The 26,452-nt window shown below is 54.8% G+C and overlaps 8 protein-coding genes across 8 annotated transcripts; 3 read left to right on the top strand and 5 right to left on the bottom strand.

The window, feature by feature from the left end:
• Positions 1-127: 127 nt before the first annotated feature.
• Positions 128-1,780, top strand: RHO25_009501 (uncharacterized protein; the record flags this gene model as incomplete). The annotated part of the gene is made up of 1 exon (XM_023601036.2): positions 128-1,780. One exon carries the CDS (start codon positions 128-130, stop codon positions 1,778-1,780), a length of 1,653 nt encoding a protein of 550 aa, XP_023453949.1.
• Positions 1,781-1,934: 154 nt separating this feature from the next.
• On the bottom strand, positions 1,935-2,903 carry RHO25_009502 (uncharacterized protein; the record flags this gene model as incomplete). Its single annotated transcript, XM_023601037.1, has 1 exon — positions 1,935-2,903. One exon carries the CDS (start codon positions 2,901-2,903, stop codon positions 1,935-1,937), a length of 969 nt encoding a protein of 322 aa, XP_023453948.1.
• A 638-nt stretch (positions 2,904-3,541) lies between these two features.
• On the bottom strand, positions 3,542-10,515 carry DMXL1 (DmX-like protein 1; the record flags this gene model as incomplete). Its single annotated transcript, XM_023601038.2, has 3 exons — positions 3,542-9,920; positions 9,974-10,239; positions 10,333-10,515. 3 exons carry the CDS (start codon positions 10,513-10,515, stop codon positions 3,542-3,544), a joined length of 6,828 nt encoding a protein of 2,275 aa, XP_023453947.1.
• A 2,042-nt stretch (positions 10,516-12,557) lies between these two features.
• Positions 12,558-14,396, bottom strand: RHO25_009504 (uncharacterized protein; the record flags this gene model as incomplete). The annotated part of the gene is made up of 1 exon (XM_023601039.2): positions 12,558-14,396. The coding sequence occupies one exon, from the start codon at positions 14,394-14,396 to the stop codon at positions 12,558-12,560; it is 1,839 nt and encodes a 612-aa protein (XP_023453952.1).
• A 939-nt stretch (positions 14,397-15,335) lies between these two features.
• On the top strand, positions 15,336-16,474 carry RHO25_009505 (uncharacterized protein; the record flags this gene model as incomplete). The annotated part of the gene is made up of 2 exons (XM_023601040.2): positions 15,336-15,381; positions 15,444-16,474. The coding sequence occupies 2 exons, from the start codon at positions 15,336-15,338 to the stop codon at positions 16,472-16,474; spliced, it is 1,077 nt and encodes a 358-aa protein (XP_023453951.1).
• Positions 16,475-18,109: 1,635 nt separating this feature from the next.
• On the bottom strand, positions 18,110-19,819 carry RHO25_009506 (uncharacterized protein; the record flags this gene model as incomplete). The annotated part of the gene is made up of 1 exon (XM_023601041.2): positions 18,110-19,819. One exon carries the CDS (start codon positions 19,817-19,819, stop codon positions 18,110-18,112), a length of 1,710 nt encoding a protein of 569 aa, XP_023453410.1.
• Positions 19,820-19,950: 131 nt separating this feature from the next.
• On the top strand, positions 19,951-20,910 carry RHO25_009507 (uncharacterized protein; the record flags this gene model as incomplete). Its single annotated transcript, XM_065603189.1, has 3 exons — positions 19,951-20,092; positions 20,165-20,605; positions 20,757-20,910. Coding segments are annotated over 3 exons (737 nt in total), but the record flags the coding sequence as incomplete, so codon positions are not given.
• Positions 20,911-23,906: 2,996 nt separating this feature from the next.
• On the bottom strand, positions 23,907-25,364 carry RHO25_009508 (uncharacterized protein; the record flags this gene model as incomplete). Its single annotated transcript, XM_023601042.2, has 2 exons — positions 23,907-25,228; positions 25,328-25,364. The coding sequence occupies 2 exons, from the start codon at positions 25,362-25,364 to the stop codon at positions 23,907-23,909; spliced, it is 1,359 nt and encodes a 452-aa protein (XP_023453411.1).
• Positions 25,365-26,452: the final 1,088 nt, after the last annotated feature.

Genomic DNA, 26,452 nt, shown 5'->3' on the forward strand with positions numbered 1-26,452 from the left:
GCAGATCGAGCATGAAGCGCGGCGCGGCGGCGTAGACGGATACAGCATGACTCGATTCCGCCACAGGCCTTTCATGCGAAAATAAGCACACCGGCAAGCACAGACTGGCGACTGTAACCAGAAGACCATGGCGCGTCCAGCAAACTGTTCCGCGCTGATCAGAACTGGAGTGGCAACGAGCGCAGACACAGACATTGCTGGGACAGGAATCCTGGTCGCTTTTCTCCTTTCGGCCTGTCTGACTCTTGGTGCCGTGCTGTTTGCATACTTCACCGGCCTTGTCGATGATGGCCTCTTGCGTCCGGTCGACAGATTCGTCCTCAAGATTCCCTCCCGAGCCGCACGATTTCCAAGAGCACATGTCGCGCTGAGAAAAGCAATACTCACACTCAGCGACCAGCAAATCGTCACTGGAATCGCCATTCTCGGAGCTGGATTTTATGGTCTGCGGAATGGCACTATCAGTGTTTACCACTTCCAGATCGTCATATATCTGGCTTGGATGTCGAGTTCTGTTCACCTATCTGCCTTGACCATTCTACGACCATGGCTCTACCACCATCGCGGAGTCCTGGCATGGAGACTCATAGGAATGTTGACGCTTCTGGCTATGCTGCTTGTGGCATTGGTCCCCACCGTGAGCAACAGTTGGGCTGTGATAAGTGTCAGACCCCCAGTCCCGGGTCCGATTCCATACCCTGAGCTGCCACTGACGGCCTTCGGCGTGCCGGCGATATGTTTCTGGGGCACCACTTATGGCGATGGAGTGAATCCGGACTCTGTTTGGGCGTTTGTGGTGCTCTTCATCAGCTACCTTTGGAAGTTGGGAGGCATCTTCATGCCAGTGAGAAGCACATTTGCCAATTATTTCCGCAATCCCATCGACTGTTTCTTCGAGGCGATTCTGGTTGGAATGGCTCGGAGCTACAACAGATTAGGGGGACGGAGACGCCTCTTTGCTTTCAGAATTGGACTGGCCCTGTACTTGCCTGTTGTCACTGTACTCGAAACTTTGGGATCGTTCAACGCAGCCCTCTGGGTGAGCCTCTTGGGCCTCATCTTCGGATGCATGCAAATCATCATACCACGTGAACTGGTGCAAGATATAAATCCAGATTTAGCCCAACAAGAGAACAAGATCGGATTTGGGCAATTGATGCCTCTGATCCTCCTCATCCAACCTCTTGGATCTATCTCGGAGCACATCTGGCTGAAAGCAAGAGACGATGAGCCGTTGTACCCAGATCCTTACAGCGCTTGCTTGGATATGTATCAAGCAGAGGGCACAACGGTTGGCGACTCCCAAAAATATTTCCTGCAATTCATGGCAACATATCAGACACCCCCGCGCACATCACAGGCGCCTCAGCGGATCCAGTTGAAGGCATTTCTGTACAGCTCAAAGCTCTTTCATGCTATGGTCTGGGCGCTGCAAGCCGCCGTGGCTGCAATCTCTGTCCTTATATTTGTGGTCGACTACGAAACGATAGGGTTTACAACTTCCGGCAACTGGCTCTACATGGCGTTCGCTGCAGCGGGGTGGCTTGCGTCGGCACCGTTGATCGTGTTGCTATTGGCACCGTGGAGCAAGCTTGGGCGATATACTAAGCGTGAGAGGAGAGCATCGGCGACTTCCCAGACAGAACCTCCGAAGAATCTCGAGGTCCTTCGACTGAAGGCGATGAGTCAATTTTGGAACAACAACCAGAGACCTAGCTCTTCAGTTGAGCAGTATCTCCAATACGAAGAAAGCTTGTCTCGTAGTAAGTCGAGTCCATAGTCGAGTCTACACGAAGTATGCACCGCTAGCAAGTCTCAGCCCGTGCCCATTGCCGTAAATCTTGCCTTGCTAATTGAAAGTCTACCGGCCTATTTTGCCATCTGTAGGATCAAGCAAAAAGTACCGACAGCCTCAGAAACATCGAGCTTCATCGTCACCCTATCGACGAAGCCATCCCCAGAATCCCCCGCCTCTCTTGCTCATCCAACACAATCCCAAACTCCTTCTCCAGCGCCTCCACCCTCTCCCTCTCCGTCTTAAACTCCACCTCAACCTTCTTCATCCCTAAAACCCTCCTATACATCTTCCTCCCCATCATAACCGACTCCCCCACAATCTCCCTCCCATCCTCACTCAAAACCCTCTTCACAACAAAAACCATCCATGTAAAAAACGAAGTCGAACTCGTACTCGTAAAAAAATTCATCGACTCAAAATCCGCCGGATGAAACTCCAAATCATCCGGAAAACAATACTGCGGCAACCAAGGCTTCTCCGGACGACTTCGAATTTCATAGATCCAGAGTTTGTTATTACTTTCATTCTCACCAATGGTATCGAACCGTAATCGAACCTCCTGACTAGGTCTCGTATTCGAATGAACTCTTCCATCCTCAAGTGGTAAAGGTTTCGTAGGACCGCCTCCACCAAACGCCACATCAACATGGTAGCGTACGCCTTGGATGGTAACAATATTGATGTGGTGAGCGAATCCGAGAAAATGTACGTCGTCTGCATTGTCGGCGTCTGGGGAGGCTGCGGAGCTTACTCGACCGCTTGTGGAGTATAATTTGAAGCCTAGGGTGCGAAGAATAACGGAGAAGAGACAATTCATTTCCATGCAATAGCCTCCTCGTCCGGATTTCTTGGAAACGACTTTTCCGAAGAGGATTTGAGGATCGATGTCGACGACTTTGTTTCGGGCGTAATGGAGTGCTAGGTTTTCGAATGGGATGTTGACCAATGTGTATCGTTGGAGTATAGAGAGATATTCCAGTCCTCCGGGTCCTTGAGCGATTGCGGTGCTTGCTGAGCCTGGCTCATGTCGATGTTCGGCTGGGAGTTGAATACGGTCGTAGTATTGATGTATCTGATCAGAAGTATAGGTGGGTTTGGGTGCCATGGTGGCAAATATCGAAGCTTCGCTGGAGCCTTAGTGGGTTTCGTCAGGATTTAACAGTCTTCTGGAAGCTGGTGTTCACTTGTACTTGTTGTGGCGAAGAGTTCTGTCATACACCGTTGTTTAGCCTGTTCAGGTCGTGGAAAAGTTCCGAAAGTCCAATGGCGATCTCGAATCTCTCCTCAATTTCAGAGTGAAGTGGAAAGCTCACTGGCAATGCCATCGATTTATGTTTTTACGACCTTCTTACTGAATGCTATACTGCTTGCAAATGTCGTATTTCCAGTACGGCATTCTTGGCCGACTCAGGTGATGATCGTTCCGCGTTACGGAATTTGAACCGCATCTGGCAATTTTTGAGCGAGACGACTTGGCATCGACCATGAGCATGGGCGCGGGCCGTGTCCACCGGAGGAGACAAGAATCAGAGATCAAATACAAAGAAGATAGAGAGGCACAAGCATTAAGGTAAGAAACGAACTTGTACAATGTAATATCTCTATATCACAGCCATCGCAAACGAACTTCGCTAAGATCCACCATGCTCAACAAAAACGCCTCTCAATCATCAAACGCGAAGGGTATCTAAGTGCCAACACGTGAGTCCTGATCATCATCATTCGTTTCCATCCCTATTCTCTCTATGACTTGGAAAGCCATTTGAGGACCTCCTCCTTCTCCTCAACAGGCAGCATGCCAAGCACTTGCGCCACACCCTTCAATCCGCCATTCTTGTGGCTTCGCAACAGAGATGCAACGTCGTAAGCAATGGCATCGCCCTTCAGCGCCTCGATCTTGTCGGCGACCGTCTTGCGGTTCTCCTCGAACCACACTGCGACAGCCTGGTCGTCGGTGCTGTAGTTGGACACGCCGGACCAAGACTCGAGAGTCTTGAGGCTGTTGGCGCGGTTGAACAGCTCCTTAGCTTGCGCGCTCGCAAGGCGCTTGAGGATGTGCTCCTCGTTCAAACGGCGGCGCAGACGCCAGTAGAAGAAGCGGCGAGCCTCGGACCACACGAGTGGCATGCGGATAGTATCCTTGGCCTTCATGCGGCCTGCACGGTCGTGCAAGTCGGCATATTGCAGAGAAATCTGCAGATAGACTGGGAGGAGTCTCTCCTCGCGCTCGGTCATCTTCTTGCGGATCTCGTTCTGCTGTTCAGCAGACAGGCTCTTGTCCGCAATCTGGCTCTTAAGCTGAGCGTACTCTGGGTCCAGGCGAGCCATGGTCTCGAGTTGACGCTCCTTGCGGTACTTGATGCCGACGATACCTTCTGGCTCAAGCACACCACCACGAGCCTCTTCATCAGCGTACATTTCCATCATCTGTGGGTTGATGGTTGGGTCGACGACGACCCACGAACCACCACGAAGCTCGCCGAATGGTGGAATGTAGACAAAGACTGGCTGCTCGTACTTGACCAGGGCGTCAACGATGTACGAGCCGTACTTGAGGACCTCGTTGTACATGTCGCGCTGACCACCAGAGAAACCACGCCAGTTGGCGAGGATCATCAATGGCAGCTGCTCACCATTGTTGAAGTCCTGGATGGCCTGAGCAGTCTTGAAAGCACTGTTGGGGTACCAGACACCACCAGCTTCGTTGGTGATCTGTTCAATAGAGTCTGGGTTGGCTGGATCGGCAGGAGAAACGTTCTCAACTGAGCGAGTCTCAACACCGATGACACCAATTGGAATACCACCAAGACGAGCGCGACCGACCACGACAGTACGAGCCCAGCCACCAAGAGCCTCCTCGAAAGAGCCCTTGTCGAACAGACCAGACTTGAAGCCCTCATCAGAGTCTTGTCCTGCGATGAGGTGGCGCACGTCGTATGGCGCCTTTTGTGGTGGGTAGAAGGTGATCTCACGATCCCAGGTATCTGCCGATGGTGAGATTGGCACTGGAGCACCCTTCTTCTCAGGCACGAAGGACAGCCACTTGACCATCTTCGAGACACCTTCGAAGTCATCGCTGGCGGTCATGTGCGAGACACCGTTCTTGTACATGATCTGAGTGCCACCAAGCTGCAAGTTAGAAGTGTAGACTTCGCGACCCAAGAGCTTGTTAATGGCAGGAGCACCAGTAAGGATGATCGGCTGGCCCTCGATCTGAATGGCACGCTGTCCGAGACGGACGAGGTAGGCACCAATACCAACCGATCGACAGGTGACGAGTGTGCAGGTGAAGATATCCTCGTATGCACGCGCGGTCTCACCAGCAATGAGACCAGAGCCCTTCAGACACTCGACACCAAGGCCATCCTCAGCACCAACGATAGTGGTAATCTTGTGTCGGACCTCGTTGCCAACAGTAATCTGCTCGGTGATGACGTGCTTCAGAGCACCGTCCTCAAAGCGAGCCTTCTTCTCTGGAGTCAAGTAGAGGTAGTCGAAACCGGCCTCTTGCTTGCTTGGATCCTTCCAGGCAACAGAGAAGTGTGGGATGAGCTCTTCAGCCATACCAATGCGAGCACCAGAGTTGGCAGACAAGTACAGACGTGGAATGCCGAGCTTGCGAGCCAGCTCGGAGCACTTGTGGAAGAATCGATCCTCTTGAGGACCGAAAGAACCGATCTTGTGCGTAATGTCGTTGGCAATGATGATGAAGCGACGCCCGCGTGGGTACTCAGGAGTCTTCGCAGTGATGAGCCAGCCAACCATTCCAATATTGTTGGCGCCCGGCTCACGATTGACCTCTGCAAGATTATCGGAGTCGTCCATAACGAGCTCACTATACTCAATGCACTCGCCCTTCACTGGCTGCTTGTCACGCATAGATGGGTGCTGCGCGGAGATGGCGTTCCAGGAGTTCTCGATGGCTTGACGGAAGAGCTCTGGGAAGTCGTACACGTACTGAGTGCCCATGATGTGAGCCTTATATCGCTTCGGCTGCAGAGCACCCTTGGTCTCGTAAGGAGTGCTGACGGGACGCAAGTGCATGGAACCGATCTTGGTGGTACCGCCGATGGAGTGGAAGAGCCACTCGTTCGTCTTCTCGGACTTGCGCTCTTCGTAGAGTTCCACTTGGACAATGTAACCAGATGTGTTGGTGATGTTGACGCGCATCGGGTATGGTGCGCCGGTCTGTGGGTTGGTGCAGACCAGGCGAATCTCAGCACCGGTGACACGAAGTCTCCAGGCACGGCTGCCGAAGCGATCAAGGAAGCTTCCAAGTGCGTCTTCGACCTCCTTGGGATCGAGCGGGAAGACAGCAGAGAAGTTGATGAAGATGTGGTTCATGTCTGAGCCATTGTTGCCCACGATCTCCATAGCGTCCAGAATATCGGTCATCAAGCGGTCGGCTTCAGAGATCATGTACTCAGCAGTTGGCATCTCATCACGCAATTGGCCAGGCCTGACAGTGGCTCTAGTAAAGTACCGCTTGTCAGTCTCAACGCCCTTGCCGATGGCCTCGTACATGTGGATGTTGCGGTTCTCAGTGAACACCGGCTTGATGTTGAACTTCGCAAGACGTCCTAACTCAAGCTGGAAGGCAAGAGCAGGCTCGATGTGACGAATAGAGCTGTCTTCCTCGTAGGTAGGTCCACGGAAAGTGTAGTAGCCGGGATAGGTGCCATCCTTGTGACCACAGATAAATGTCAGGCGGCGCACACGACGAGCAAGAAGCTCCTCCTTGTACTCCTTGACGATAGGCAGGAGGCGAGACATGATGTCCTTGTCATCAACACTCTCCGCATCACGGACGGCCACGTTGCATACTGCGGTAAGCTCCTCGTTGGGATTCTCCGGTGGTGGGACTTGTGGTGCTCGTCTCTTGGAGAGATCGGCCATAAGCCCACCCTGGTCAGCCTTGCTCTTTGCTCCCTTTGCTAATGGGAATGCCTCGAGCGCCTTCATCAGTGCCTCGTCGGCTTCGTCAATGAACGACACCGGGACGACAGCACCGCGACGGTTTGGCTCACCGCCACCACCAGCTTGGCGGCCAATGTAGCTCATGTCACTGATGGAGTGCACGCGACCGAAACCTTCCGCGGGTGTGCCTGGAGTGGATGGGTGCGAAGACTCTACTGGGAGACCAAACTCAGCCTCTCCGACCTTCCTCAGAGCAAAGTCCCAAGCCAGGACAAATGGCGCATCGCCCTCAGACAGGTAATCGATCGTCTTGAGCTGGTATGCACGGTACGCACGTCGCGTGTAGACTTCGAGTGCTGCCAACGACACCCAAGGATCCTGGTGGCCGAAGAATTGCGGAAGCACATCAAAGACAGTGTACTTCGAATCGACAACCTCCTTGATGACCTCGAAGTTTGGCTCCCGGTGGTCCCATCCGCTCTCGCCGTAACGAGATTCGAGCACGGCAGAACGTAGAATGTGCTCCATCTGCTGTGTGCGCTCTTCGAGAGATGGCATGGCACACTGGATCAAGAGCTCACGAGCCTTTAGTGCGACCTTAGCAGTGGCTCGTCCCTCAAGCTCAGCAAGCTTCTGCAGCGCTGGACGCAGATACTTGGCAACATTGCCGACGCCTGGCTGATTTGGTCGATACCTCTGGAGAAGCTCAATAAGCAGCGAGTTCTTGGCGTTGTATCGAGTGTGTGACAGCACGGTAAGGACAACGTCGGCCGTCTTGTCCTTGTTTGCATCACGGAGCTGAAGGATGACTTCCTCATCGCGGTTTTGTCGAGCTGAGAAAATGCTCTCGATATCGTAGTACTGCTGGAGAAGCTCGCTGATGACCTGGAACTCGTGCACCTTCAGACCGTCTGTGTAGTTCTTGAGAATGTCCGTCAAAGGTGAAACCTGGCCGCGGAGGAGCTCCGCATCACCAGCAGACATTTCAGCCAGGAAGCGTTCGAGAGTCTTGCTAAGCTGCTTCGCAGGGAACTCCGATTGACGCGCATGAGCACGCTTGACAAGGTCCTCGAAAGCAGCGTCCAGCTTTTGTGGCATGCGGGAGTGCAGGGCAGAAGCCTGCGCAGTCCATTCGCCATATGGAAGCTCTGGGTTGCGAAGAACAGAGATAAGCTCGTTGAGCGTCGACTTCATGACCACGGAGTTATCGAAGCCCTGCAGGATGGACTCGACAATCTGGCGCAAGTACACGTATCGCTGCGGTGGCTTGTTCCCGAGCACAACTGGGGGTCCGACATCTGGAAGTTGACCCAAGAATGGTTGCGCGCTCTTGACCTTGGTTGGGTCGTCAAGCTGGAGAACACCAAGGATATCACCGGCTGCCAAGGTGGCGCCCGGCTGCTTGATGAGATTGACAATACCGTCCTCCTGTGCAATGAGTGGCATGTACATCTTCATAACCTCAACTTCGGCAAAGGCTTGGCCCTTCTTGATGTGCTCTCCATTCTCGATTGTGTACTTGACGAGCTTTCCCGGGGATGGCGTTCTAAGCTGTGTCGGGTCATTCTCCTGTTCGAGGAGGCAGGTCTTGCCGTCCACAGACATGCGAACAGCGCCGACCTCCTCCTTCCAGTAGACGTTGTGCGAGCGACCGCCCAGCAGTACGAGGAGACCGCCATCGGACAGCGCTCGGATGCCGACAGAGACCTTGCTGCCGTTGATAAAGAGAGTGTAGGTGTCCTTGCTCGAGCGTGTTGCGGTGAACTTGTACTTCGATCCCTCGTAGATGAATTCGATGGGGAAAACAGTTCGCAAGATCTCCTTGCTTGGCGTCTGACCCTTGTCCAAACCCTTCTTGTACTCGTCGAGGCAAGCTTCACTCGCAATGTGAGCCTTGGTCACAGAGCCACAGATGACTGCAACCATAGGATCAGGTCGCTCGGCAGTCAACTTCTTGCTGATGAGCTCGTCGAGCCACCCTGTAGTGATGGTGTTCTCCTCGAAAGCTGGAGTCTCCAGCAGCTTCACGAGGTACTCGACTGTTGTCCTGAAGTCACCACGAATACTCAGCTCTTTCAACGCCACGACCATGTGCTTTCGCGACGCTTGTCGGCTCTCGCCATAAGCGAAGATGTGACCGAACTGCGAATCGGAGAAGTTGTGAATTGCGGATGCGGCACCGACGGAGAAGTATCCCCAGACGTTTGAACTGGATCGGAAGTTCAGTTCGTGCATGGTACCGGAAGATGGCTTGAAGCCCTCGCCAGGATCTTCGGATGTGATACGGCAAGCTGTGCAGTGGCCCTTTGGCTGTGGTCGTCTCTGCTTGCCCTCGCTGTCGGCCTTCTCAAAGTTGAAGTCAATCTGTGTCTGCGTGTGAGGATCCGCACCGTAGAGCAAGCGAATGTCACGGATGCGGTGAAGAGGGATACCCATGGCGATCATGAGCTGTGCGGCGGGAATGTTGACTCCAGAAACCATCTCGGTGGTAGGATGCTCGACTTGGAGACGTGGGTTCAGCTCCAGGAAGTAGAACTTGTCGTCCGCATGCGAGTACAGGTATTCCACTGTACCCGCAGACACGTATCCCACGAGACGACCGAGCGACACAGCTGCATCTGCCATCTTCTGGAAGGTCTTCTGGCTGGCAATGGTGACAGGAGCCTCTTCGATAATCTTCTGGTGTCGTCGCTGAACGGAACAATCACGTCCGAAGATTGAAATGTTGTTGCCATACTGATCAGCCATCAGTTGCACCTCCAAATGTCTGGCGTTGCCAGCCAACTTCATGACGAAGATGGGTGAGCCGGGAATCTCGCTGGCAGCGGCCTTGTATAGCGATTCGAAGTTGGTCTCGTCGTCGACCTTTCGGATACCCTTACCACCACCTCCTTCCGAGGCCTTCACCATGACGGGGAAGCCGATCTTGCGCGCGGCCTCCAGACCTTCTTGCCATGATGTGACGCAGCCCTTCATGTAGGTATCATCTTTCACGGTGACAATGTTGTTATCATCCACCTCGACGTCCGAAACACCCGTACCGGACCACGGAATGCAAGGCACTCCCGCATGTTGTGCGACTATAGTCGAGGAGATTTTGTCACCGAGCGAGCGCATGGCAGATCCTGGAGGGCCGATGAATACGATCTTCTTCGGCGACGCGGCGAGGGACTCGGGGAGCTTTGGGTTCTCGGATGCGTGTCCCCTACAGATTGTTAGCATCTTCTGGAGGACTTGTTGTAGTCAGCTCCCACTCACCATCCTGCCCACACAGCTTGTACGTTCATACGCTCGGCAACATCGACAATGAGCTCCACGTTGGCGTAGTTGTTGTTGTTCGTGCCACCGGGCACTTCCACGTACTGGTCCGCCATTCTGATGTAGTCGGCATTGGCAGCCAAATCCTCGGGCGTGGCCATCACAGTGAACTGGATGGCCCGCTCGTCGCCGAATGTCTCGTATGCCCATTTTCGTACAGATCGAATTTCCTTGACAGCTGCAATACCGTTGTTCGCAATCAGGACCTGCGGAGGTGGTCAGTTCGTGTGCTCCGCTGCAGGCAAAAGCCGAGCTCGAGTCTCTCAGCTCCAAACTCCAACATTCTACCGGAAACTTACATTGGTGATGACAGTGTGACCGTCGTGTGCTGCCACAAAGTCCTTGACTTTGCTCGGCGGTGCTGTGGGCAGTGCGTTTCCGCCGATAAAATGTGAAGCCAAGTTGTATTTGGCGGCGTAGGCGCTGGGAAAGCCATTGCTGTGGCCGTTCACCTTGGCGGCTCCGCCCACTGCGTCAGCCATGTTCGCAGTCGTCCCTCGAGGTGTGTTGTCGGGACTGGGGATTGTATTATTGGTGCTGGAGAAAAGTGCGGCAAACTGAGCTTTCCCGCAGAGTCTATGCCCGAGTGCCCCAAGAAACGCCTGTCGCCGGGGAGTTGGCAGTTGCTGAAGCCCGAAACGCTGACGCGGTAACGTCCAGTGGCGAGATCAATGAAAGAGCAGGGGCGAGAGGTGCTCTTGTGTTTGAGAAGTGTTCTGTCTAGCTCAACCGTTCGGATGGAGAAATCGTCCCTGCTTTTGTGACGACGTCAATCGGCCCCAGGCGAGTTCTAGTGCCGAAAGCTGCAGCGAGAACGAGGCTTGCCCGAAAGTGAATTGGGCCGAATTCGTGCAGTGGTCTGCGTCGTCTATACACCGACTCGACGAGTGCGGCGGTGGCAGCAATAGCAAAGAAGCTCGCTGCTCTATGGGAGGATGTAGAAGTGAGGGACGACGAGGATGCGTGTGGCAGGAAGAGAGATCAGTCGGGGAGCAGAGCAGGAGCGCATCCGCTCGAGCAGCAGGCCCGCTGGCTATATGAGCATTGAGCACTTGCTCGGCCTGTTGACACGGCGCTCTACAACAATTTCCACGACACCCGATGGGCACTCGCGTTGAACAGAGGCCCCATGTCCGATGTGGCTAAGCGCTGCTGCAGCTCCCACTCCGCCGACCGTCAGCGCGTTGGAACTTTTTTCCAGAGCACCACGCTGCAGCGCGCAATGCCTCGTCGGGCGGATACGGATGTGCTCCCACGGTGCGCAATGGCCTGCGCGGCGCCTTATCAGCGTGTCGAGCAGCGTTTCGGGGGCAATTGAATTGCATTGAGCCACAACGCATCCACACCAGCTGCGGATGAGTACCAGCAGGCAGAGGGTTGAGCAGAGCTCGCCCATGCGGAGTGCAGACGGACCCTGCCCGCCAGCTCTGCGCATGCCTACTTTCGCATGGTTGGGGAGACATCACCGTGCAGCGGCCCAGCGGCCTGCAAGGTACGAAGGTACTCGTCCCACCAACCGATCACTCTCAACTCGTTCAGTCAAACCTCATCGTTGAGCAGACTCAGACATACTTAGTCCGCAGAGCCACCGCTCGCGATGCCCACGACCAACACCACCATGACTGCAGCGCGAAATGATCTTACCCACCCTCCCCTCCGTCGGCCCCAAGAATCGCTGCAAGGAACGTCGCTATCGTGTCCGGATCTCGCGAGCGGCTGAGGATCCACCACGAGGCACGATTGTCGCATGGATGCGCGCTTCGGCCGCCGGACGCTGAACTCAAAAATAGCCTCTTTCACCACATTTATTACTTCCTCGACGAGAACCGTCAGCGCACATGTGCTGCTCACTCCCACACGCGCGCTCGGCTCTCCACTTTCGGTTCCTGTTCTAGACAATGTTGTGAGCCTTCCTGTGGCCCAAGTGAGACGTTTGTGAGTCCTGGTGTGGCCATGTGTCGATGACCAGTGTCCAGTAGCGTTGGAAACAACCCGATACATGTCCGGCGGGGTGTCGCGCTCGCTATCCGGGGTTGCTGAAATTCACATCGCGACTGGTTTCATCGGGCTTCACATCCCAAAACCCGGGCAAGGGCGTCGCGATCGTGACAGTATAAGAAAATAGCTTCGATCAGGCTTCGATCTGAAGAATTTCCAATAGCCTTCAATTGGCGCACTGTCTCATAGTCGAGCAGGCATCTTGGCATGCATGTTGACAGATCCTGGCACTTATGTTATTTGACCACGTCTCGGCAATAGCGTATTCACTTCATTTCATATTTGCGAATTGCGAAGCACAGTCTGCGAAGGGAGTATCTCTAAACACAATCAATCGCCCTCTGACTCACTCGTGCACCACTTCAATCCTATGCGACACACTTCCAGCTGTCCAACGTAACCCACGTCTAAAAGCGAAGTAGTAAGCAGCAGAAATCCTTCATCAGCCCTAGACACCATTCTGTATCCCCGCCAACTCCCGCTAAGCCACTGCAAATCCGCAATGTACATCTGCACAAGCTTTCTTTCAATACGTCTCGCCAACATCTCCTGTTTCTCGTCTTCGCGGCGGAGGCATTCTGTCAGCATCGCTTTTCGGTGGGCTGAACCTGCTGCTTGTCCGTGAGGAAATGGTGTTTGTCCTGGGCTTCGTCGATGGTGGCTTCGCCCCTGGTCCCACACTTTTGGATAGAAATGATGGCTGAGGCAGGCCCGACGGGGTCGGTAGCCCGCTTCTATCGAGTGTCGTTCTACGCTTAGGTGGCGTCGACAGCATCGAATTTTCACTCTCTGCTTCCTGCTTCCTCTCCTCGGCGATGCTGGAACTAGTTTTGTGCCCACGAGGCGTGCTCATCCCATAGCTTCCGGCCATACTAGACCGTGGTCTTGTTGATGCGGCTGCAGCGCTCGCCGTCGTTGGTCGCGAATAATGGCCGAGCTCGGTGCGCGCGCCTGTCCTACTCGGGGGCCTCGCTCCAGCCGCTCGGCTGCTAGGTCGCATGCCAGCTGCAGATGGCGGCCGATCCATGGCTGATGGAGGCCGGTCCGGTGCGTCTGATCGGCGTGACATTGACGACGCAGGTCTCGGTATGCCATATGACAGCCGGTTGACTTGGCTTTCCCGCCGTGCTCCGATACTAGGTGAAGAAGCATCTCCTTCATCCTCCTGCAGCACTGAAGATGCGGTCGATGCACTCGGCCGCTTGCTGCTGCGCCGGACCGTGACTGAAGACGGGATGCTATTGTCGCCAAGTGCAGATCCAGCCCGCGGCGAACCACGAGGTGTTCCTGGGGCAGGCAACTTCGAGCGAGCAGAATGTACACGCTCCTCGATCTTCTGCATCCTACCGATGAGTCCTCTAATCTGGTAAAGGGAATCAGAGCGGGGTAATCTGTCCGGCGCATTGCTGGGCCGTGTCTTTGGTCTACTGGGTGGCTTCATTGTTCCAGAAAGTGCCGTGCTAGTACTCGAAGCAAACGACGGGCCTCGAGAATGTCTTGGAATACCGCGCGAGCCCATGAGTGATTGCCGTGGCGTTGGCCCTGGGTCCGGTAATTGTGACCTCTTTCTCATCGGCACGGGCGTCTTTTGCTCCAGGTTCGCGGTTGCAGGTGCATCTGACAATGGTGGCGATGGCGGTGTTGGCGCATCTGATGCAGTGTCAGACTTTGGTGGTGGAGTCGACGCGGTTGGAGACAGAGGTGTCATACCGCTGGCTTCGCTGCCTGGGCTTCGCGCTCGTAGATTGCCCACTGCCAGCGACGATGGCCGGCTCGATCGAAGTTCTTCGATTGTCTGCTGAGCCAGGCGCAATTTCTCCAACGTGATCTCGTTCTCGACCTTGAGATCTCCCAGCTCATCCCTCAGTCGCTGAGTCTCCACTCGCAATCCTTCTCTTTCTTGTTCTCCTTGCCTGATCGTCTCCTCGAACAAGACGCCGCGCTCGATTGCGGCATTATACTTGCTTTCCAAATCGTCCTTCTCGAATTCCGTGTTCCGTGCTTGTCGTTCATAATCATCATTCGTTACCTCAATATCTCGTAGTTTCAGTTGCAGTGTGCGGTTCTCTTCACGTATAGCCGTGATCTCCTTCTGTAGCGCATTCTGCGCCCTGTTGGCCTCATCCTTGGCCTGCTTGTGCTTGGTCTTCCATTCATCCACCTCGAAGTTCAGCTTCTCAACTTGCTCCTTGAATTTGCGTTCGCTCTTTTCAGCCGCCTCTACATCCTTCTCCAGCTGCTCCTCAAGCTCTTTGCTCGAGGCTTGAAAGTCGGAAAGGTCGGTCTCCAGTTGCGCATATTGCGTCTTGTACCATTCCAGTTGCTCCTTGAGATCGGCGCCGGGTCGCAGCGGTGAGGACGACATGCTGCTGCTCGTGGGCGCGCGATACTACCGGCGCATCCTCCAGTATGAGACGTGCGCGTGCAGGCGGAACAGTGCCGGCGCAATGCAGTCGGTCGCGGCGTCGTTATGATGTCGTTGCCTGGGGCGCTCCTGGCAGTGCGCTGTGTCGCGAGTGTCCAAGTTCCGGGAATTCAGTCCAGTCCAGTCCAGTCCAGTGTCCAGTGTCCGGAGTCGATCCGCTAGTTCGTCGTCGTCGGTGTCGGTTTGCTGGGCGTCGTCGAGTCCAGGTCCGCCATAGTCGGCGGTGGTGGCAGTTGGGACGGGAGCTTGTCAACACCTGAAACAACAGAGAGGCAGGAGCTGGACGACCGATAGCGCCGTCATAGCGCACGTGCTCACGCGTTGATTTGCTTTAAATTACTCTTTCCTGTCTCCTTTACACCCAACTCCTGGCCAGCGAGGCCTGCAGCGGCCCGAGTGATATCGCATGCTGCTCGGGCATCACTGTGCTCGTCGCCGCCTCTGCAGATGTGAGGCAAACCACCAGACGGCCGTGGATTGCGATTGCATGGATGTGTGGTTCACTCGGAAACGAGCCGCAAGAGGCTAGCCATTTTCATCTCCTCCTCGCTGCCCGTTCAAACTCCTGTCGTGGTACGCGATTGCTGTTATATTGCCATCGCGGTCCCGCGTCTTCTTCCTCCACCACCTCTCCTTCGTTCCTTCTGACTTTGTAGCATTTGGGGAGTGGTGCGGGACTGCTGGTCATCCGGACTAACGACTTTTACGACTAACGACTGCCACGAAACAAAGACAAAGAAAAATCACCGCGGCGCAAGCCCGACATCTTGGAGGCTATTTTCGGCCGCGAAGGAATACATCACAGAGCCTTGAGCAGTGCAAACTTGACGACGCCTACCTAGCACCTCGTTCGAACTTGCCGTCGTCTCACTCTTCACCATGGACTTCGCCTTCAAACGCCAAGACGACACTGGCATAACAACAGGTGTGTACAGCATCATCTCGCAAGGATGCTGCTCCAACAACGGAACTAACTTACAACTCCAGAGATCACCAAGATCGTGCCTCTCACATGTCATGGCCACTCCAGACCAATCACACATGTCTCTTTCTCGTCTGCGCTGCCGGGCTCTGGCTCGACTTCGCAGTTCTACATGATCTCATCATGCAAGGACAACAATCCCATGCTTCGCGATGGCCTTACTGGGGACTGGATTGGCACCTTCATTGGCCACAAAGGTGCAGTCTGGAGTGCCCGGCTGTCTGATGATGCCACTCTGGCGGCCACGGGATCCGCAGATTTCTCTGCAAAGGTATGGGACACCTTCACAGGAGAAACTCTTCACACGCTTCAGCACAACCACATCGTACGAGCCGTGGCCTTCCCACCGCAAGATCGTCCACAGGTCTTGGCCACGGGAGGAATGGAGAAGAAATTGCGTATCTTCGATCTCTCGGGGACGAGCAGTAATCTGCGAACGCCTGGTGAAGAGCCGGGTGCGACTTCAGCACCAACGGGCACCTGTAATCCAGACCCTCCTTCCTATGAGATTGGAGCTGGCGAGCATCAAGGTGCCATCAAGGCTATCATCTGGTCGCGCGATATTAACATCATCATCACGGCCGCAGATGACAAGAAGATTCGCTGGTGGGATCTCCGATCGCAAACCTGTATTGCACGTTACGATATCGAAGGCCTACCGGGTTCTTGTGAGCTGAACTCGGGGTTGGAAGGGTACCCGGATGGGATCATCAGTGTTGCTGCTGGCAAGAATATCTACTTCTTCGATGGCGGTCGTCCTGGCCAGCTTATCAAACACATTGCCACGGAGCGAGAAGTGGCGAGTGTAGCGCTGAATGGCGAGGCGAAGCGATTTGTGACTGGCTGCCCCAACGACACTTGGGTACACGTCTGGGACTTCGAGACTGGGAGGGAGTTGGAGACCGGCAGAGGACATCATGGACCGGTATGGACAACTTGTTTCAGCCCTGATGGAAGACTGTACGCCACCGGTAGTGAAGATGGCACTGTGAAGCTGTGGAAATTCACAGAAGGCGCCTACGGTCTGTGGAGATAGGATGGTCAGATGATCCGACAAGGCTACAGCTACCATGCGCTGTCTTGGTATTGGTCGTCTGGTGTATGCTAGCAGAAGATCTTGGCTACGAATCGTCGTCAACTGTACTGTAGAAAATGGCATGTCAACACTGTACTTCACTGCGCCAGCGATGACTATCACGACCTTCCTCACGCTGAGCCACATACAACCAAATCTCAAACTTGAGCCTTGCGCAGCCGCGAGCACTTCGCACACAGTACAGTAACGATAGACTTTCCTTACACGCCAACCGCAACGATCGACACCACCAACCAGATCAGCACGCACGGCTCGGAAACAGAGCAGGAACGAGTCCCGCAGAAGGGTGTGGCTGAGGTCACACACACACAAACACAACCCATCGGCATCGCCGCCATCGCCACTCCCAAGCGGCTCGTCCAAAAACACATCCCTGTCCTATCACATCAACGTAAGCTTCTCACTGGTCACTGGGCTCACACACGAATACGACTTCTGAGGAGTCCAAAGAATCGTGTGGCTTCAAGGCGCTCGCATACTTTCGCCTAAGTGCATGAAGATGTGTCGTTGTGTGCCGAATGACCAGTTTCCCGGGACGGGTTTTAGCGTATGCGATAGCGATTTTAGCTAGTCATGCCGACAGCAGAGTTGTTGCCCGCCGCTCGTCAGGCGGGAGGATGGTTGTAGAATCCGCGGACCGCATATGCATGACGATGCATACATTCTCAACTCTGATAGAGCACATTTCTTGGCTGAGTGGGATAGATGAAGTTGTGTGATTGTTCATCACGGCACAGGCAGCGGGATTTGATAATGAGTGTGAAAGTGGTGAGAAGATCGTCAAGAAGCCAACATGTTCTTTTTTCCTCGCCTGTCCCTCCAAAATGCGACTGACACTACAGTATCGACTAAAGCCACGCTAAGCGTTTGATCTAAAGTGAGATGCTTTCTTTCACCGCCTATGTGCCCCCGCCAGTTTTTTGTATCGCTCGCAGAATCCAACAATGAACTCGGCCGTGTAAGTTGCGTAGCAGAAGAAGGATATTGCCAGATTCTCCTCCCCATTCCGCCTGAGCGGACATTTTCCTTGTACACATTTTACCCTGCTGTTTACGAGACGATTCATATCCTCAAATGTCTCAGTTCCTTTCCCACTCATTTCCAACTTGCGCTTGTACGCTTCCCATGCCTCAATGACTGATTGTGCCATGCTAATGAAGGACCTCCTCGAGTTCGCCGTGTGTCCAGGCCGCCATGATACTATTGCTATGCTGTTCGTGTGGAGCGCACCATCGCTCTGCTCATGCCATGTAGTCTTCATTAATGATAAAGACTAGTTCGTTTGAGAAAGTGTAGTACACGCCCTTTCAACGCCTGTCAAATGGATCCCGAGCTCTTGTCATGGTGCTCGCGCAAAGGGGGAATCTTGCAAAAATGATTAAACCAAACAAATATCCGCCAGCGTTATAGGTCGTGTAGAGAGATGTCCCGCGTGCCGTGTAACGAGTAAAGCAAATCCAAATGCAGAAAAAAAAAAAGAAAGAAAACCCAAATGCCGTGTGATAGCTTGCGAATGGAGTTCACCAAATTCGCCTCGAAGCCAGTAGAGCACGGACACAGTCCATGTGGAGCGCCTCATCGGCTGAGATGAAAGTCGCTGTATCCGTCAGGAGTCTCCCTTCCGAACGTACCTGCGCCCAGAGGTTGAGGAACACCGCCAGAATAGTTGCGTGGGCCAAGCTGATGCAAAAACTCAGGATTAGTCATGCCAAAAGGATTGGCAAACATGCCGTCCATCCCCATTTGCCCTGCCCGATAATTTCCTGAAGGACCAAGTCCAGGTGGAGAGCCTAATCCAGGGGGCGGGCCAGAGACAGCACTAAAGTTGTTTGGAAGTCCAGGGAATCCAGGCGCCATTGCCTGCGGAGACATTGCTGCAGAAGGACCCAGTCCATTCGGCTGGACTGAACGAACACCGAGTGGATTTTTGGAGAAGCTCAGCCTGATACCACCCTTGGTACTGTTGTGGAGAGGATGACCATAGAGCTCATGCAAAGCCTTGGTTGCGAAGCTGATATCTTCGAATTCGACGAAACACATGGGACCATTTGCTTTGGTCCTGAAACACAATCGCTTGTAGCCTCGCACCTTAGAGAAGAGAGCCTTGAGTTCGTCTTCGTTGGTGTCAATAGGCAAATTGCCCACGTAGAGAGTATTGCATGGAGGATTTTGATCGGCAGGATTCACAGCCGGATATTGTGGGCGGGGATAGTTGGAGACGTAAGTGCCATTTGCGCCATTGCTGTGACCATTGCTCATCTGCATCTGCCCAGGGCCACCAGAAATGGAGCCATTCGCACGTGGAGGCGCATAGCCATTGCTTACGGGAGATGGAATGGCGTTGCTGTTGCCGTTGGGACTGTTGATGGACAGACTGCCAAAGCGAGAGACTGGGATGGCTGGATTGGTCGCACGACGAGTTTGCTGGCCATGCTTTGCATATGCGATCGGATCCTTGAGCAGCTCTCCGGTTTCGTCATCAGCGTTGTCGTCGTTGATCATCGACTTGCCGCTGATGCGATGAGTCCCGTCAACTCCATTGGCCAACGGAGACTGTGGAGAGAACAGATTCTGGAAGTGTGCACTGTTCTCTGGGGTGGGAAAGTCCCCATTTGTGCCCGAGCTCCCGCTCTGCAGAGGCGGGGAAACTCGCTCCGCGGGTTGGAACGTGTTGTTGTACCTGGAGCGTCCAGAAGAAGCAGAGCTCGTTTGCGTGCGAGAAGCAGTTACATCGATAGTGTTGCGCCTCTCGAAAACTCCGCTAATCGAAGTGGTGCTGTACGTTTCGACAATCATGTTGGCTTCGTTGGCGGTATTGGGTTTTCCGTTCAACCTCTGCTGCACCTCGATGGCGCTGCCTGTCGTTTGAAATCGCGCAATCGCTGTCGCGTATTTTTGGTCGTCCGGATAGGGTGATTGAATGATTTCTGCGTCGATTAGATCACCAGCGAAGAGCAGCAAGCTCTTCACTGCGTCGATGCCTATGTTACGCGGAAGCCTTCGAATCAGAACCGCGGGAGCAGGACGTTGATGCCAGGCGAAGCTGGAGGAATCCGCGGCCGCTGAGAGAGGCGCCATCATGCCAACGCGATCAGCAGGGTGGCGCTCTGCAGTCGGCGAAGTGCTGTATAGCGGGCCGGAGCTGGACCCGGAGGCCTTTGCGAAGATGTCGGAGCGAAATGCGGGTGTGGGTGGAGACGTGCTGTTGGGACTGAAAGTGTTTCCCGCGTACATAGCACTGCCGGGCTTACGGATTTGGTGGTTGCTTGAGGTGAGGTCACCCATCGGCCTCTACAGGTGGTCGGCGCACAATGCGACGCGGTCGGAGTAGGCCACGGGCAGCCGGCCTTGTTGGTGCCCGCGGGTGGACGGGGCGAAGGCGAGACGATGCCGAGTGCTAAGATCAGGTGAGAACGATGCAGATGGAGCGGGACCACGTTGCAGCGCCGAAGGAGGGTGTGGTGGAAAGCGTGGCATATGAGTCGGCCAGTGCCTGGGCCGTCCGGGGATTTGCGGTCTGCGCCAGATCCGGGGCCGCCCACAGCTGCGAAGTGGAGCGTGAGTAACGATTGCGCGCGCTGCGGTCACAGTCGGGGGCGCACCAGCGATGGCAGTGGAGTGAATGCGCAGACGCGATGCTGGAGCGAGCAAAAGTGTTGCGCGACGGCGGACGGCGTGAGCGATGGAGGGAGACGCGACGTGCCGTGCAGCAAAGCGAGGTGTCGCCGGATTCGGCGGGCAGCAGACAAGGCGATGATAGCGATGCGGACGGGCGCGCGCGCAAGCGACAGGACGCGCGACAGTGGGCGGATGGTGGTGGTGGAGGAGGAGAGGCGGGTGGTGTGCGAAGAAAAGCGATGTGGTGTGCGAGAGGGAGGGAAAGTTGGGAAGGCACTCGCAGGTCGGCAGAGTCGAGAAGCAAGCGTGCGTCGGTCCATGGGCATCGAGTGTGCGACGGGCGTAGTGGGAAGCTCGAGAACCGTTTGCTTGGGCCCAGCGGCACCTTACCTTCAGCCAATACCGTTGCGCGGTACTTCGTGCTCACACCGTTCCTGGGCGAATGCGCCACAGGTGAGAAAGGCTGTGGGGAGCTGAGACACCCTCGCACTCTCTCCTCCGTCGCGCTGCATCTCGTTGCCAGCGCCGCCAGCGATTGGTGAAGAGAACTCGCGCTAGGATCGGGGAGATGAAGAGCCACTGGCTCCTCATCGGCAGAGCGTAGCCAGCAGCAGCGACAACGTTCCGTACGCCTGCGCCCATCGTGGTTTTGCGACGGCCACCGTTGTCATCCTGCCTGCCACCACGATGCACCCTGCACCAGATAACCATGCCGCCGCCGCGCCTGGTGCATGCGCACATCCCATCGCATCGCGCACGTCGCATCCACCAACACCGACACCGCAGAGTCATACCTCCTAGCAGATGCTCACTCACGCACCAGACACGGCCTGCGTTAGAGTTATCTCCCCTCCTCTGACCGGCCCAAACTCTGATTCTGACGTCCGTCGATGCTATTCGCTACTGTCGTACAAAAAACTAGGCAGCGTGACCTCGCTTTCTCGGTCGACGCTGCTGCCTTTGCCTGGAGACTTCCCTCGTCAGACCGCACCTGCCCGTACGATGCCGTGGATGCCACCTGTAGTATCCGTAAGGCGCAATCGCTTGCCTACCTGCCTGTCTGCTGGCGATGCCTTCCCGGCGCGCAGCTCCTGCCAGCGTCGCCTGTGTACCTCGCAGGATGTTCCCGGCTCCAGCTGTGCCAGCCCAGTTGTCCACACAACTTCGACTTCACACCCTCCATCACGCCCAACGACCGCCCCACCAGCTCCTGCACGCCAACAAGCACGCGAGGGAGGGAGTCCAGTGCGACTCCTCGGCTTTGCCATGGTCGCGCACGCCGGACGTGCAGTTACGTGCCGTGCAATGCTGAGGTACCCTGCTGCCTCGAGAATTCAAAGTCTCCCGACTGCAGTCTAGCCGTGCGGGTGCGTTTCATGCACCAGCGTAACTCTGTCTACCCTACCTCTTCCCTCCCAGCATTCAGGGTGGACATCGAACGCGGCCATGCCGCCCGGTGTCAAGTCTCACGGTTCATGTTGTGCCTGGGATCCATTCGTTGCACAGCCTCGACACTATGCTTGCAACCCCGAGAAAGCGGGTTCTGTACGACAACTCATTCTCCTCGTGGCTTTCAGTCGTGACATGTTCAAAGGTGCGGGCGGCGCAGTGCTTACCAGGTTGCGAAGCGGTTTGCTTTTTCGACCCTTTTCCGCAGCACCTTCTTTCCACCAGGTCGACCGGGATCGGAACGACCACGACGCGATTCACAACGAAGCTCGGAGTCAGTGTCGCAACAACGAGGAACGCTGAAAGCACACGCATTCCTAGAGTTTGTCACAGTCTTATTCAGCACACCAACGATCGACTCCCTCACACACTCTTCAGTTGCACTGCTGCAACGTGCTTATCGCTCACCTCCTTGGTACCCAAGCCTATCGAGCGCCGTCATCCTGGGAAACTGCCATGCACTGGGATCGAATCAGGATCACCAAGTCCGAGACCAACCCACTGTTGGCCTCGAACTTGAAATGCATGTCACAACGCACTCGATTAACGTGTCAAGCTCGTCTCAGTCAAGCACACATGTACGAAGTCGATACGTCTAGGTGCGGCTGGTCTTCCCGGTGTCTCGTGTTGGCTCAACGAGTGCTTGAAGGAACGAAGCACGTTACGTACCTCGCTTTGACCTGAGGATGCTTTGATGCAAGCAGGCAACTCGGTCTGCAACACCGTGCTCCTGCTTTTACAGTTGCATCTCGTTCCTCTCGATAAATCTTGCGCAGGGATACAGAACCGCGCTGAAGTAATGCGTCCATGCGATGACGCCGTCGCGCGGTTTCGAGGACTTCGCAAGCATTGCAGCACTACCACTCTAGATTGGGGCGCACGAACTTCGTGTTGTTGCTTTCAGCCTGTCACAGCAGTGCTCTGCTTGCGACTGATGATTTGCGCTGGCCCCGAACCCCCACCCCACACTTGATAATCTGATGACAAGACGTGCAGAATTAGGTCCACCGCGTGAGCTACCTACTCCTGTGGACAGCAACTCCACATCCTCTCTTTGTCGCTCCTGCGCCTTCTTCAATCCCCCCAAGAATATGGATGACGATACTCCGTAAGCAGCGGTTGATACTAAAGAGTCTCGACCTTTACTGTCGACCAGGATCACTCCCAAGTTCCAAAAGATTGACAAGGAGTCACAGGCTTGGAACGGTGCATCGGTACCCACCCTAGTGAGCTCGGAGTGTGCGGCTCATGTGAGGGATCCCAGCGAGGTACAGTAGTCAAAGTAATCCGCATCACTCACGCTTACTTTCGTTCCTGAACTTACACCGGTGATCATGATCATGGAGGGTGTGGTCCTACAACACACTTTACTTTGGAGCAATGCACTGATAATAACTTTAAGCGAGCATGTCCGCGGTGTTGTGCGTGTGCGTGGTTGCTTTTGCTTCACATCCCATTCAAGGAGTTACAACGTGGCTATCTGCGACAGGTCCGCCGGAGAGAACTCCTAATTTGTCTTTCTCTGAATAATCTTGCTCACTCTTCTCGTGTAGGGCATCTTTCACAAGCCGATCTGTTCCGAAGCTCATTGTTACAGTACAGCTAAATCTATCGACTCACGCGTTGGTGCTGCTCGACTACTTCTATGCAGAAGCAAAGAAAGTGGCGTCGAATAGTGGGATTGTGCAACCGCTCGCAGTAATAAACCACTGTCGTGACATCCCTGTTCATTGAGGACCGTAGACAACAGCCCGCGGAAGCAGTCTTGATGCGGACTCCAACAAATCTCAAGTCAGATGCGCACTGCCATGTGAACCCAAGCACGGCCCGACAGCTTCGGAATGGTAGCAGAAATGCCGATGCAGCTGTCAGACCCAGAATGTCCTGTTGCTCATTAGTCTGACATATGCATGTGGTTAGCAACAATTGACGTCCTCATGACAAAATGCACTTCCGTACTGTATGCAAGCCAGCAAGCTTCGACGAAAACATTACATGAACGCGCGGGATGTCTGCTTTCATACAAAGGTGAGCAATATCAACACTCTGGAAATTCATTGCTGTCAAAATGCAGGACGAACTAAAAACACGCAATGCAGGCGCAAAATGAGGTCAAGAGCAAAAGAAACTCGTATGCGTCGTGGAAAGTGCATTGCAATCCAATTCGAAAGGCAAGGCCCCCACCAAACTGCCTCCCTCGCGGGTATCACATATCCCCATCCTGTCAAGAAACGCCCACCCCCACTCACTGGAAGATCTGATAGAAAAGTCAGCCAATTCGGCCCTGCAGCAGCCGGAATCATCATCACGAGACACATGCCACCATGAGATTCTTGTAATCCCCACTCGTCTCGCCCTGGACTCTAGCAGCGAGATCCTTCTTGTAAAAGTGCTTGTAGGCGGCTTTGCATTGCTGCAAGCGCTGCTTGTCCCAGTGGATCATGACGACTCTCCGCACGAGGGCTTGGTCCTTGGTTCCGAGTCCTGCCATTGAAGCCTCGAGAAGGTCTGCGTCGTGCTTGGCGGGGTCGTTGGCCGCGTTGATGATGAAGAGTAAGGCATCTTCCATGTGCCCGGAGAATTCCTTTTTGATCACGGTCTCGAGGGAGCGGTGGTATTTGGCTTGGTATGCTTGGACAATGGCTCTAATTTGGCCATTGCTGCGAGAGGTCAAGATGGAGCAGACGGTCATTTGATCTGCGCCAGCTCGGCCTTCGGTAGCACCGTAGATTTCTTTGACGTCCTGATCAGTCTGTTGAGGGATCACAGGAGTTGACTCTTCGTTGCGTCGTGCAGACATGACCATGTCAAACATTCGTTCGGTCTTCATGCTCAGGTCGCCCTTGACGGCAGACTCGAGCGATTTGCCGTACATTTGCTTGTAATGCTGCTTGATGGCATTCATGTCTGCATTTGAGCGTGCAAGAAGTACATCGTCCAAAGCACTCTCCTTGGTGCCCATGCCTTTGAGTGCTTCGTAAATCACGAAGCAGTCTTGCTCTAGTGGTCCGCGGATGATCGCTTCACAGCCTTCGCGAAAGTAGCCGGATGTTTCGGAGTGCACATCTTTGAATAAGTCGCGCTTGTGTCGCTGCGTGTAGACTTGTTTGACAGATGCAATCTCAAGAGGGCCGAGAGAGGACAGGACTTGGATCAGCTTAGTCTCGTTCGTGCCGAATCCCTTCATGGCGGCTCGAAGGTCATCCGCGGCTCGAGTCACATCCATGTTCGATCTCTGTCGCAAATCGTAACCCGGTGATGGTAGCGCCGCAGGCCCAGAAGGAGCACCGCCGTAGGGCTGTTGAGGGTACCCTCCGGGCTGAGGTTGCTGCTGTGGGTGCTGCGGGTGCTGGCCATATCCGCCCTGTGCTGGCGGAGGAGGCCCAGGGGGAGGGCCTCCGAATCCTTGCTGCGGCGGCGGCGGAGGATCCCACTGGCTAGCACCTGTAGGGCTGATGTAGTACTGGCGCTGGCTGGCATGATCGAATTGAGACGTCCATCCTGGCGGCAGCTGTGGTGCTCCTCCTGGCGGCGGAGGTCCGGGCGGGGGTGCGCCGTAGCCTTGCGGTTGTCCGTATCCTTGGTTCATTGCAGGTTGTTGATAGTATCCTCCTGGTTGTGGATGCTCTGCGAGGAGAGGTCAGCGGGGTCGCCCTTTTATTGCTGGCTGCGTCTGGTGCGGGCAGCCTTGCGCCTCTTCTGAAGCTTGCAGATCGGACTGCTTACGTTGATAGGGTGCACCATAGCCTTGATGGTACGACATGATTTGGGAAGTGGAGATGGGCGGAAGCTGTGCGCTTTGATCTTAGTGCGTTGCTCCTGTCAACGTGAATGGCTGTGTGGTATGCAGCAGCGATGGTCCAGCGAGCAGAGCGGAGGCATCAACGGCGACTTCAAAGACGAAGGATGTGGCGGAGTCACGCACACGCGCGAGCAAGTGACGCAGCGACTTTGATGGCGGGGCAGTGGGCAGTGCTGGAGACACCCAAAAGGCTTGTTTGTGCACAGCTCGTCGCCAGATGCACTACGCAGCTGAGGTCGGCGTGTGGCTGAAGCGGCTGATCAGTCACCGAAATGCCATATCATAAGAACGCCACTATGGTGAACGTGGCCAGGAGGTGAATGATGAAGTGCTTTCGAATGCCGTTCTGTTGATCGACATCAGGGCCGGCACGTGAAGAACATACGCCACACTTCACAGCCCTGTGCGACGACAGAGGCCGGAGCGACCAACTGCCAAGAGAAATGACGCACCGACCAGCTACAGATTTGAGACCGTCTGATTCCGCCATCCGCAATCGTTCTCATCCAAGAGTGATCCTCCTCTGACCATTTCGATGATCACATCCGAAGGACAAGCTTTCCGGAAGGCAGAATCTGGAATGGGTCCATTTGCCGACTACCGTCTTCGACGTTCAGGACGTGAAGCCAACGGGGATATCGCAGTCAACATCAGGCACCTGACACGAAGTTTGCTACCTGGTGACGCAATGTGGTTGATTGTATCGAAGCTCGAGATCACAGCATGGCGGCGGTTTTCCTCATCTGATCAATACAAGGTTGAGTTATAGCCAGTGGATGAGGGTTGTTGCACATAGCGAGGATATGGACTCTCATTCGCGGGTACATATGTGGTGGTCTCCCGCCGAACCATGCGTACACATTCGCTTGCATGCATAGAATGTCCGCCTTGCAGGAATGAGCCCGCAGTCGGCTCCGAAGCGGTTCGCAGGACACTGCATGACATCTGTTGGGCTATGGTTGTTGAACAAGGTGGCAGAGCTGGTCAGCCGCCTGTAGCTTTGCCTTTGCGTCTGCCGCAGTGAACCAAAGAGCAATCTGCTGAGCCTG

Source organism: Cercospora beticola, chromosome 6 (assembly GCF_033473495.1).
Source record: "Cercospora beticola chromosome 6, complete sequence".
Lineage (NCBI taxonomy): Eukaryota > Fungi > Ascomycota > Dothideomycetes > Mycosphaerellales > Mycosphaerellaceae > Cercospora > Cercospora beticola.